Raw genomic sequence first — 13,242 nt, forward strand, 5'->3', positions numbered from 1 at the left:
GTGAGTTCATGGGAGCGACACCAGTGGCAATGAGTGTATCAGAGGTCCCAGAAAATCATGGGGTGTGGGAAAATAATGGAGAGGAGGAAGATGGGATGCCGTACTGGCCTAGGTTTTACATCTCGTCTCCTTCAGTTTTTCAAGAGACAGATTGAGTCTCAGCGTTCCTTTTTGTTACTCTTGGCTGTTTTATCTGGACTTTACTTTTGAATGCGGCTCCATAGAGGGGACCACATGGGTCCAGGACGGGTCAGGGTTACAGATTGAAAGAGGTGCCGGTATTTTCAAGCCTGACTTACAGAACAGGACCCTAAGGCTCAGAAGGTGAAAGTTTTCTAGGAAGAACCAGATCTTTCTGACTCAGGTCCACCTCCCGTCCCACCAGTGTGCCTCACTGACAGAAGTAACCGTTCCACTTGGCATGGAATGTGTCCCCCAGGTACTCCTTTGATAGCAGTGGGTCCCAAGACCACTTGATAATTCCTCGCTCAGAAACTAAGCGGTCAAGGAGCCTCTGGCAGCTTGTAGGTTTCTGTCTGAGCCTTAGTGGTCAGCAAGGGACCTCCCCTACCCCCTCCTCTTTCTGACTTTGGCTCAGAGATTGTGACATGTTACCCCAGCTGGCTGCTGGCACGGTGACACTAAAATTAGGCTCTCCCTAAGGAGCAGAGCACTTAATGAAGGAGTTCATCCACTTAGAAAGTCTCTCAAGCGGGCCGGGTGCAGTGGGGCAGGCCGCTGCAAAGGCGGGAGCCGGGGTGGGGGTGGAGGGAGTGCTTGGCCCAGACCTCCGCCTTCCGAGGGCCTCCGTTTCCATGATGTCAGAGAGGCGGAACTAGCTCTGCCTCAAATCCAGGGAGGCAGCAGCCCCTGCCCCAACCGCTCTCTGGCTTCGACACAGCGCCCAAGCAAAGGTGAGAGCACTCTTGTCTTCCTCGCCAAGTGGATGTGGAGGGCAGTGCTGGATTTCCGGGGGGAGCATTCCAGGTTTAGTCCGTACCTGGCTGGAGTTTAATTCCTGGCCTTAATCCCGTCTGTCACGTTCCCTAGCTGACTACCTGTCTTCAAGCGACCTCTTGGGATTGACATAGGCGGAAACGGTGACTTCAACTCAGAGAAAGCCCCTTTGTGGACTGACCATTCCCACTCTTACTGCACTTGAATCCTTGGGGAATGAGTTTGGCAGAAGATATGATCTAAAAGAGAAGTCTCCCCATTTTCTTTTTAAAGTCATTGGAAACTGTGGAGACAATATAGTATGATGATGAGGGTACTGGCTTGAGAGTCAGAACACGTTTTTGTCTCAGCTCTGCCAACTCTAGAGCCCTAAGCATATTTTCTAACCTCTTGTGTACCTCGGTTTCCTCATCCTTTTAGCAAAAACAGAAACAAAAAACAGGAAAAAAGAAAAAGGTTATCTACCAAGGATTATCATGGGGGTGAAGTGAGCCTGTGTGGGAAATGAGTCTAGTGTCAGGAGGCCTGGCTGCAAACGCACCCTGTGACTTTGGATGAGACCCTTCCCCTCTCGGGGTGTCAGTTTCCTTATAAACAGGGACTGGGCCAAGTTGGCAGTTTCTCAGGGCCCTTTTCACCCTAACCCATCTGATTATTTGATTGTCTTCCATCTTCTGCCTTCCTTACATGAGTAACATGTTGCTGTCTCTTTATCTCTTTCAACCAGAAAAAGATTTACAAATATAAGAAAGTGCTGAGTAACCCAAGCCGCTGGGAAGTTGTCTTGAAAGAGATCCGGACCCTGGTGGACATGGCCCTGACATCCCCCCTGCAGGACGACTCCATCAACCAGGCCCCACTGGAAATCGTCTCGAAACTGCTCTCAGAGGTACAACCCCTCCCCCAGACCCCTTTACATTGTTTGCCTTTCCCTCCACCGATCACCGGCTCCACGCGAAGCGGCACGCGCAGGCAGAGCTCCATGTGGGCTGTGTTGTCGCCCTGCTGCCACAGGAGGTGAGCAGTTGCCCACCCAGCCGTGTGTGGGAGTTGGAGAGGGAGGCTTGCCCCAGCTGCTTCCAGCTGCGCTGTCTGGGGATTGTAGGCACGGAAGAGGAGGTGTTGCCCCATACAGTGAGAGCCAGTAGTCCCAGCCCCATCTCTGTCTTCCCCTAGCAGTGGCCCACTTGAGCTCCACGGGTCCAGGGGGATTCAGCTTTCTGCCCTCGTCACCCCACAAAGCCTGTAGATGTGCTCTGTTTAATTTAAACACCATTTTAAAAATCAGGAGATTTCACAGTACAGTGGGAATTTCCAGGTTCTCTTTAAAAACAATCAGAAAATCCAGCTGCGGTTTGCAGCTGGTGCTACCTGATGCCACCCGTCGGCTGGGCCTCCTGTGCCATCTGCTTTGCTGGCCTCTTCGCATGTTGAATGTGTGCTTTGTGCCAGGCACCATCTGGGAATTCAAGCAAAGACAAGCCCCCTACCCCCCTGGAGCTTGTGTCCCGGCAGGGGAGACAGGCAGTGAACAATGAAACTCATCAGTGAGTCTGTCCCGCTGTTGGTTAGGCAGAAGGCGCTTCGGAAATGTGCTTCTTTCTGTTTTCTGTTTCAGGTGCTATTCTAGGCGCTTTACAAATATTAATACTCCTCTCGTTTATTTGCTCACCTGGCCCTCTGGGAGCAGTGGAGTTGATGACTCCTGATTTAAACTGTGCACGGCCACCACAGTGATGCTTCTGTCCCCTTCCCCTGACAGTGATACCCCCGGTTCCTGGGTCGCCCCCGTCAAGCTCCCATGCAAGTGCCCAGCTGCCTGGAGCCCTCCCCTCTCTCTGCAGGCCCAGGCTGGCCGCTGCCCGCGGGACAGGAGCCTGGCACCAGCCCTCCAACATGTCTGTGGAGTAGAGAAGACCCCTTGTTCTAGGAGGAGGCGAGGTGGGAGGTAGAAAGTAGGTGGCAGTGACATTCTCAGGTAGAGGGACAGAGGTCAGAGGTGTTGTCCTCAGTTGGGAGACTAGCATCGTTCCAAGAGAAGTAAAAACCCAGCCTGGGAAATGAATCACAGAGTGGCTGGAATTCTGAGGCCAGGTGCTGGATGTCCAGCCCCAGGTGCAGACTTCTCATCTGGAGAAGGGGTCCCTGCTCACCTGTAGTAAGCCAGGCAGGTGCCAGGTGCCACCCAATCTGGAGTGCAGTGGTGTGACAGCTCACTGCAACCTCCGCCTCCTGGGTTCAAGCAGTTCTCCTGCCACAGCCTCCCAAGTAGCTGAGAGTACAGGCGCGCGCCACCATGCCCAGCTAATTTTTTGTATTTTTAGTAGAGACAAGGTTTCACCATGTTGGCCAGGCTGGTCTTGAACTCCTGACCTCAAGTGATCCATCTGCCTTGGCCTCCCAAAGTGAGACAGCCTCTTTTAAAACTCACATTCTCTCTGAAAGATGGGCCTTTCTGTCCTCACTTCGCAGATGAGGAAATTGAGGCCCAGTGATACTGAGTGACCTGCCCAACTCACATGGCAAGTTTGTAATGGAGCTAGAAGCTCCACCTTAGAGTTGCCAAGCACTTTTGAGACCAACTTGGCCACCACTTCAGCGCCACCAGGCTCAACCACCACCACACCCTTATTAAATCAGGGCAGTGCTGAGGGCAGCAGACGTGCCCCATTGCCAGCCTCGGGCAAGATTTTTTTCCCCTCTCAGATGTGCTTCAGGTGACCGCATGACTGTTGGCCTTCACATCCCTCCTTGGCCTTTTTTTTTTTTTTTTTAATTATTATTATTCCCAATGGGGTCTCACTGTGTTGCCCAGGTTGGTCTCAAACTCCTGAGCTCAAGTGATCCTCCCACCTTGGCCTCCCAAAGTGCTGGGATTATAGGCATGAGCCACCACACCTAGGTCCAGACATCTGGCTGAGGGTGCTTCTTGGGCTTCAAAGTAAAAGCCTCAAAGGCAGCTGACCCCTAAGTGCTAGGATGGAGGAATAAAGATATTTCAAGTAGGAAAATGGAAGAAGTTTCCATGTGCTTTGAAGCTACTATGTCAGGCAAGAAGTCAGCATTACTCACCCTACTTTACTGAAGAGAGCTGACATTTAGGGACAGAGCTGGGACTCCAGCCCAGGCTGCCTGACCCAGCATCCACTCATGCATACCCTGCAGTGGTCAGTTTGATGGCCCTTAGACCTCCCCAGTTTTTCCCAAGGACCCTGCAAGGTAAGTATTAAAATGTATAGAGGAGTAACCAGGGGTGCTGAGAGGTTAAGTAGCTTACGCAGAGCCAGTCAGATAAGTGTTGGGCCAGGACCCTCACCCGGGTCTGCCCAATGGTGAAGCTTATGCCCCTGCACATAGATGGGACATAAACCTGGGTTGGTAGAGACTTTCTGGCAAGTACGTAACTATGTAGATTAAGAGTGCATGTTGTAGGCTCGGAAGGACCTTGTCCTGCCCTCAGTAGCTGGGTGGCCTTGGACAAGTTGCTAGGCCTCTCTGTGCCCAGTTGTTTTCTGTAAATTGGGTCTGAGACGAGTACCTATTTCATAGAATTGAGGATGCGATGCTCTCATATGCATAAAGTGCTTGGCCCTGTGCCTAACTTGCAAGGGCCTTTGATACATGGCCACATTGTCATTGTCATAAGGGATGTCTGTGGTCTGAACCCCGTAAGCACCCTCAGCCAGGCGTCTGGAGCTAGTAGCTGGAAAAACAAACACCTGCCTTCGACCTCCGTGCCCTGTTTTGGGGCTGGGTTCTTTCTCTGTTCTGTTTACTCAAGTTGTTTGCAAGTCCTCTGGAGAGCTTCCAGGCATCATCAGACCGACCAGAAAGTGGAAGGATCTGGAGGGAGCAGGCAGAGGGGCATCGTGGAAGGAGCTGTTAAGGACGCAAAACAGTTCCGAGAAAGAACTGTCCGTCCACCAGCAAAGCAAAGCTGGCTGTCCCTACCCTCCCAGGCCTTTGTGGAGTTGCATGTAAAGTGGCCGCTTAGCTTGAGAGTCAAGTGTTCCCTCTAATGCAGTGGCTATTAGTGGACATGCTCTACCTAGGGTGGAAAATGGCCCTGGTGGAGAGAGGGCTCCCTGTAGAATGCATGGGCTGCCCTGTGACTGGAACAAAGGAAATGGTGTCCGTGGTCACCAAAGCCTTCCTGGAAAGGTGCGTGGGTGGGGGCGAGGAATGGATGTGTCGAGCTGCCCTTGGCAGCCCAAAATAAGGAACTGCTTCTTGGATGGGTGGTGGAGCACTATAGCTCAGTGGCAGGAAATACAGACTTTGGAATCAGGACAGACGGGTTCATATCCTCACTGCACCCCCTATTACCCTGCACCTGCTAGTGACTGCATCCTGTCAGTCTTAGGCAGCTGATCAGTCAATGGGATAATAGAGAACCTGTCATAATCAAAAGAAATTGGTGGCATGAACAAAACAAAGCTCTTACACAGTGCCTGAGGCATAGAGAGCTCATCAGCAGTCATAAGGAGAGACCAAGGCCAGGCTTCTCCCCAAGGCTGAAAAATGACTGATAGTTAACAATCTACCATAAACAGGCTACTCAAACTCCACTCGTATCCACTAAAGAAAAAAAGCGTGTTCAGATCCAAAAAACATCCTTTCACATGCCTGGATTCTAGGTATCTTGGGTCCGACCTCACCTAGGTCAGCACGTCTCATGGGGACCGGTAGAGACTCATGTTGTTCAGATGCTGACCTGGCTTCATGGCCTCCCGCAGCCCTCGGGAGCCAGCTTATTGGGCAAAAGCAAATTCATAGCTCACAAGCTTTTCTTTTGCCTTGGCTGCTGTAAACACATTAGATACCCCCCATATGCCTTAAGCCTGTCCAGGTGGTGGGAGCCATGGGGCTCTGTCTAGAACCAGAATAGTCGATCTTGCCAACACTGTTCAAATGAGGGGTCTCTTTACAAGCAACCAGTGTGGCTCTTTTAGGAAATACGAATTGGCACCACTGTGTGTCCACCAAAACAGACAAGCAAAGCAGAACACACCACGAAACTAGCAAGAAAGAAGGGCGGGCACTTTGAGTTTTCCTGTGATTCCTTGTTTATGGCACATCTGTCTCTTTGCTTGTTCAAGTACTCACAAATGGTGGCACAGGTCGAGCATCTCTAGTCCTGAAACCTGAAATGCTCCAAAGTCCAAAACTTACTGTTTTAGAGACAGTCTCGCTCTGTTGCCGAGGCTGGAGTGTGGTGACACAATCTCGGCTCACTGCAGCCTCCGCCCTTTGGGTTCAAATGTTTCTCCTGCCTCAGCCTCCCGAGTAGCGAGTACCACGCCTAGATAATTTTTGTATTTTTTAGTAGAGATGGGGTTTCGCCATGTGGCCAGGCTGATCTTGAACCCCTGGCCTCAAGCAATCCACCCTCATCAGCCTCCCAAAGTGCTGGGATTACAGTCGTGAGCCACCATGCCTGGCCAAAAGTCCAAAACTTTCTGAGCACCAATATGACACTCAAAGGAAACGTTCATTGGAGAGTTTCAGGTTTTGGATTCTCAGACTAGGATGCTCAACTGGTTAAGTATAATGCAGATATTCCAAAATTTTAAAAAAAAATGGAAATCCAAAACACATGTTCCCAAGCATTTCAGTAAGTGATGTTCAACCGGTAACAGTTACCAATTATTTCAGAAAAGTCCAGATTGGGAAGGAAACAGGACCCCTAAAATTTCAGCAAATGGAATCCATTCAACCTAATTATGTTTTTGCAAGTCAGTTGCTAGTATTTGAATTCAGCTAAAACATCTCAGGCCCACTCACGGAACTGCGTGTTCCTTGGGAACTTAGTTTGAGAAGCACTGAAATCATATACATGTTATTCCTAAAAGGCTGCCCGGCACAGATTAGGACTCTTGAAAGGTGTGTTTCTTTACATACTTACTATGAACCTGCCTTCTGGCTTCTAAGCAGTTTCACTTTGAGAAGGGCCAGATCCTCTCCCAACAGCCTATTGAGGTTACTGGAAGCCCCGTTGAATGAAGCAGAAACTGAGTCTCCCCCGGACTCGACTCACTCAAGGTCACATAACTCAAGCCCTGAAACAGGGACAAGAACTCAGTTCTCCCTGCCCCAAAACCATACTTCCTCCCCCGTCCCGACCTTGCCTCTGAGGGTGTTCTGATCTGTTTAATTAAGAAAACATGACAGTGACAGTTGGTCTGTGACGCTGAAGATGTTTCGAAACTGTGGATCTTGAAATCCAAATGCTCGTTTTCTTAATTTTCTTTTGTTTTGTTTTCCTCCTGCTGTCTCCGTTCGATCCTTTAGAACACAAACTTGACCACCCAGGAGCATGAAAACATCATTGTGGTAAGTTCCTCTCGAACACGCTCCCTCCACCCACCTCCGCCTCCTGGAGCCTACAACCCTTTTCCTGGTTTGGGGTAATTCTGGCGCCTGCGTAATCCACCAGCATCTGGCCTTGCTCCGTTTTGTCTTTTCTAGCAAGCCGGACGCACCTCCCTCTGCCTTTGCATATTTCAGAGCCCTAGTTGATGGGAGAGGGAGTGTAATTATCTGTCTTTGAGGTTTGTAGCAAATGTATCATAATCGCCTCCTCCTTCCTGCGTCTGCCTAGGGAGTTGAAGGCAGGAGATGGCAGAGACCATATAATTTATTCAGAGGCATCACCCCATTAGCTGAAAGGTAAACGTTCTCTTTCTTGCCCCAGGACATGTCTCCCAATTAATCCACAAATAGAACTTGGATTTAATTCCCTGTGATACATAAAGTGAGATGCTATTTTCTGGGACTCTACCATGATGTAAGCATTTTTGGGGTAAAATATCTTCCTGGATGACTTTTCGCTACAAACCTAACTGTCACTTGAGAGAAGAAAGAAATGAAATTGCACCTGCTAGATGGTAAGCACCGTGCTATGTATTTGAATCCAGAGATAATGTAGTCCCCAAGGAGTTCATCATCTCTGTTGTAGGAAGACAAAAGTGATCACCGCAAAAAATAGAGATGTTGAGTGCAGAGAGTAAGTAGAGTAATAAACTCCCCTGGGAAAGGAGCCAGAAAGCTTCCTGGAGGTAGTGATATCTGAGCTGGGTTTTGAAGGATCAATAGGAGTTTTCCAGGTGGCAAAACAGGATAAAAGCATCCCAGAGAGAAGAAACGAAATGTTCAAGGGCGCAAAGATTTAAAGCAACGTAGTGTCTTCTGGAAGCTTCCACATTGCTGGAGCATAAAGCATAAGGAGATGACAAGCAGGCGGATGGGAGATGAAATAGAAGCAAGAGGCAGAGCCTTTTGTGCCCAGGAGGGGACCTTGGCACTAACCTGCCTGGGATGTCTCCTGGCTGCAAGGTACAGAACAAGAGCAGCATCAGTCACTAGGCCCCTCAGGCTCCTCTAGCCGAATCAGGGCCTTGGGGGACCCATTCAGTCGGCCCTGGCAAGCCGAGCTGGTTACTGTATGCACAAAATGAGGTGAGCCCCAGGCCTTTGATTGTGGAGAGTCAAGGCAGCAGCTTCTGCCTTTGCTGTCAGCTCCAGTGTCTGGCACGTCGTTGGCCCTCAGTGGGTGTTTGCTAACAGTATAGAGGTTTTCTCTGTGCTCTCACCTGGACTTTCCATCGCCTTCTCTTGCCAGAACAGGAGGACAAGTCAACCTGGGCACCCCCAGTCACTCACCACCACCTTTTTCTGGCGTAGTATTAATTCATCAATTCATTTAACGAACTTTGCCGAGCATGTGAGTCTGACTATGTGCCAGACACAGATAGAGAGCTGGAGAAGACTTGAGACCTGCCATTGAGGACTGAATGTGTGCTGAGAGAACCTGGCAGGTCAACAGATAATACAAAAATAACATGGCCAAGGGCTGAGGTTTGTTCTGGGTGTTAGAGGGGGTGCAGAGGATAGGTACTTAACCTCTGTCAGAGAGGGTACTGGAAGAATGATGATGGAGGACTTCCAGGAGGAGGTGACCAAGCTGAAACTTAAAGGATAGATAGGAAAATGTCAGGTAAACGGAGCGAGCTGGGGAAGGCAGTCCAGGCAGGGGGACTTACATGTGCAAAGGCAAAGTGGTAAGACGGGCTGCTGCAGAACCGGGAGCAAGCGTGAGAGCTGGAAGGAGGTACTGCCTTCCTCTCCCTGCCAGCAACACCTGTGGGTCCCACTGAGTGCCTGGAAGCCCTGGATGGAGGACAAGGCTTGCATTCAGGACAAGCCTGGGAAAGAAATTTTGATCTGAGAAATCCAGGCTGCATTTATCCAGCTAATGTGGCTGAACTGAACCCTTAATTGGGTCGGGTTGAGCTTCCCGGCTCAGCAGGAATGCCTGAGAACAGGAAAGAATTTGATCTGAGGGTGTGACCCTCACCGCTGCATTTTACAGCCTCCCCTTCCAGCATTCTTTTATTACTATTGCTGTTGTCATTATTCTGGCTCCTTCTGGAGCCTACTTTCATTCCAACAATTACATCCTCTTATTTGCCCTATTGGCAATTAGTCGTCTCCCGACATGCTTGGTAGTTTTTTATGCGCTAATTTTTCTACCATAGCTTGAGTTGGTTTTATTCATTCCATTGGCCAGGCAATAGTAACTGTTGTTGGTCATGGACCAGGAGTCCAAACCCAAGCTGTGGTCCGGCTCACTATGGAAGGTGCTCACCATGGTGGTGAAGAACATGGGCTTAAAGCTGAATCTAGGTTCAAGTTCAGAATCGAGTTCAGACCCAGACCCCAGCCATACTAGCTGTGACAGAACTTTTAATTTTACTTAAAATATCATTTTGCAAGTATTTCTTTTTTCTTTTCTCTCTTTTTTTTTTTTTTTTTTTTTTTGTTTGAGACAGAGTCTCACTCTGTCACCAGGCGAGAATGCAGTGGCACGAACTCGGCTCACTGCAACTCCGCCTCCTAAGTTCAAGTGATTCTCCTGCCTCAGCCTCCTGAGTAGCTGGGATTTACAGGGGCGCACACCACCACACCCAGTTAATTTTTGTATTTTTGGTAGAGATGGAGTTTCCCCATGTTGGCCAGACTGGTTTCGAACTCCTGACCTCAAGTGATTACCTGCCTTGGCCTTACAAAGTGCTGAGATTACAGGCATGAGCCACTGCGCCCGGCCAATTTTGCAAGTATTTTATGAGTATGAGTATGTTTTCACCAGGAAAAGAGGATTTCATCCCATCCCAGTACCCTCTTCAGAAACATCTTGTTTTCAGGTGGTGACAAACCCACACAGACAGATATGGTTGTGGATTTTGGGGGGATTTCTTTCTTTTTTTTTTTTTCTTTCTTTTTGCTTTTAATATGAATGATGTGATGCAGGATGTGTCGCTCTGCATTTATTTTTTTCACTTCACAATATGGCCTGGAGATTGTTCGAAGTCTTTTCGTGGCTGTCCACCCCACGGTTCCTGATACTTGTTTGTTGTGTTTCAGGCAATCGCTCCTTTGCTGGAAAACAACCACCCACCACCAGATCTCTGTGAATTCTTTTGCAAGGTACGGGATTGCTGAGCTGGGGCTGTGGCTGCAGGAAGTAACCTCCCTCTACGTGCGCACACCAGGGATTGGGTTTGCACAGAAATGCCAAAAAGCTGGGCCCCACTGTCTTGGGTCACGGTCCCAGACACAGGCGAAGGGCACGCCAGGCACCCATTCTTAGGGTTACACCCACCTCTCTGCCAGACAGGTGACAAAGAGTCAGAAGGGGAACATCTTGCTTTTCCTTGGAATCACTTCCCGGCTGTCTTAGGAGACAGGTTGCTGCAGATTTCCTGGGCTTCTGACGTCAGAGCTGGGTTATTATTAGCCAAGGTTCCTCTGCGCAGTGGCTGGCCCACGGTGGGGTGCGGCTGTGGGGCTTTCCCTGAACACAGGAAGCAGCATGGTGCTCCAGGTTAGCTTAGAGGAGCCGTGGAGCAGGGCATCCACTGCCAGGCACCCGGTGCCAGCCTTGCAGTAGGATTTACGTAGGACATGCCCAGGGCACATCGGGGACCAGGCGTTTCTCATTCCCAGAGCACATCTTCACGGCTCAGGCTGAACCAGCACACAAACCTGTTTTGTTCTTTGCTGTGTGGTTTTTTTAGCGTAATAATTTTATGCCCTTGGAAAGACATGTTCTCAGCGCTCCCCTGTCATACCCCTGCTGCCCCGCTCAGCTGGTCCTCATCCCTCCCTGCTCCCATTACCTGCCTCCAGCCAAGGTCACCCACTGTCCTTTGGAGAGGCGTGGGCTGTGTCCAGCAGTGGGACCAGCCTGCGGGGTGGAACAGCAGGCCCCTGGGAGGAAAGGGGGCTGTGGTGTGCTTGATTTCCCTTGCTGCCCCTTCCCGACCCCCCGCCCCCAGCCCCAGGGAGTCCTCTATGTATGTGTCAGGGGATGGGGGCTTTGAAAGGGAGACAAGATTCTGTTGTCCTCCTGGAGTCTGCCTGCTTTTCTAGCAACCCACACACCTGCTGGTCTGAGTGCCCAGGGTACCTGTCAGGGCCTGGAACGACCCCCACCCCCATCCTTAATATGGGCATGTGCAGTGTGTGCCCCAGGCCCAGGGAGTGAACGCCCACGAGCGTGTGTGTGTGCGCGCGCGCGTGTGTGTGTGTGTGTATAGGTGTGGATACACACAGGCCCTGGGCTCCTTGGGACACACAAGGGCCTTCTCTGCCCCCGGGACTCATGGGTATCAAGTCCCGGCAGAGTGGAGTTAAATAACCCAGTATCCTGAGAGAACGGCCAGCTGCTCCTCTGCCTGTCACAGCAGGTCACCTCCTCCATCTCCTGTCCAGTTTAACCCAAACCTGACCCATGCTTGCCTCTCAAGCTTCGGATTTCTCCCGGATCTCATGATTCTCAAACTCTGGTTCTAGAACACTGGATATTTGTTGTAGAACAAGATACACTTGCCTCACTGTGTTTCCTACCCGAGGCTTCACTTGCCTCACTGTGTTTCTTACCTCAGCATTCCTGGTAGCACAGGTTTGGAAAGGGATGAGATAGAAAAAGCTATCCTTTTTGGCATTCTTTGCTATAATCCTGTGTGGGTGTTTCAAAGCGGACCGTCTGCCTTTTGGAGGGAGGGGGGTCCCGGCCATGTGGGATGCTTCTTTGGCTGTTTTCCCTCTGGGAGTTGGAGACCAGAGAGGAGAGCTTGAGGGGGCCAAAGCCTCCCGCGCTGCGTCCGCTCTGCCAAACTCCTGCCAAATTCCAAGATCTGAGGAAAGTTTATTCATCATGCTTTCTCACGGGAGCCCTGATTTCTCTTATCCCAGGTCCAGCATCTTCATCTGGGGGCCGAGTGGGTGATAAATGTGTGCAGGACACGAGGGAGGGGCTGGACCTTGTCCGCACAGCCTGTGAAGGGCTTCCTTTCCAATCTGAAAAACAAAACACCACGCTGGTGATGAATTGGGCCTGCAGACTGCCACCCGAGTGCTAAAGCCACCAATTGAAGAGTCACAGAATTTTCAACACCCTGGTGTTCAAATGCCAAAGCCCTCGTACTATCATACCCAGTTTCCAAGGTCTTTCAGACCAAACATGCAGAATCTTAGCTTTACAAAAGTCTCATTATGTATTAAATAAGGACCATGTCACAACACCTATGTGTACCGTCTGAAACAGTCTCAAGCTTTAAGGTCAAAACCAAACAAAAAGCAAACAAAAGCTCTCATCTCATCTACTTTTTTAACTCCAAAAAAAAAAAGAAAAAAATTTTAAGGCTATGGCACTCCTAGGTATTTCTCCAAATCAGTTCAACACACCTGTCCACACAAACATCTACATGTAGATGTTGCAGCAGCTGTATTCATGACTGCCAGAATCTGGAAGCACCCAAAATGCCTTCCAGTGGGTGAATGGATAAATAAAGTGTGGAACAATGGAGTGTTATTCAGCACTAAAAAGAAATGAGCTAGCAGGCCACGAAGAGAAAGGGGGAACTTTAAATGCATATTAGTAAGTGAGAGGAGCCCATCTGAAAAGGCTTCGCACTGCCTGATTCCAACTACAGGACATTCTGGAAAAAGCAAAACTAGGGAGACAATAAAAGGATCGGTGGTTGCCAGGGGCTGGGGAGAGGGAGGGATGAATTGGTTGAGCACAGAGGATTTTTAGGGAGTGAAACGACTTCCTCTGATACTACATTGGTGGCTCCAGGACATTAGACATTTGTCTAAACACCCAGAACGCACAGCACCAAGAGTGAACCCTAAAGTCAGCTGTGGAATCTGGGTAACAATGATGTGTCAGTGTCGGGTTCTCCATTGTAACAAATACCCCACAGGGTGTACATGCTACAT

The 13,242-nt window shown here is 49.9% G+C and overlaps 1 protein-coding gene across 1 annotated transcript in view; it reads left to right on the forward strand.

Annotated features, from left to right (window-relative positions):
• The window catches only part of CMIP (c-Maf inducing protein), a 267,353-nt gene that overhangs the window by 205,318 nt on the left and 48,793 nt on the right, over nt 1-13,242 (forward strand). Inside the window, exons 4-6 of the mRNA XM_030822208.1 lie at nt 1,685-1,846; nt 7,249-7,290; nt 10,381-10,443. Coding sequence (XP_030678068.1) covers nt 1,685-1,846; nt 7,249-7,290; nt 10,381-10,443 — 267 coding nt within the window. The remainder of the gene's footprint in view (nt 1-1,684; nt 1,847-7,248; nt 7,291-10,380; nt 10,444-13,242) is intronic.

Source organism: Nomascus leucogenys, chromosome 2, assembly GCF_006542625.1.
Source record: "Nomascus leucogenys isolate Asia chromosome 2, Asia_NLE_v1, whole genome shotgun sequence".
Classification (NCBI taxonomy): domain Eukaryota; kingdom Metazoa; phylum Chordata; class Mammalia; order Primates; family Hylobatidae; genus Nomascus; species Nomascus leucogenys.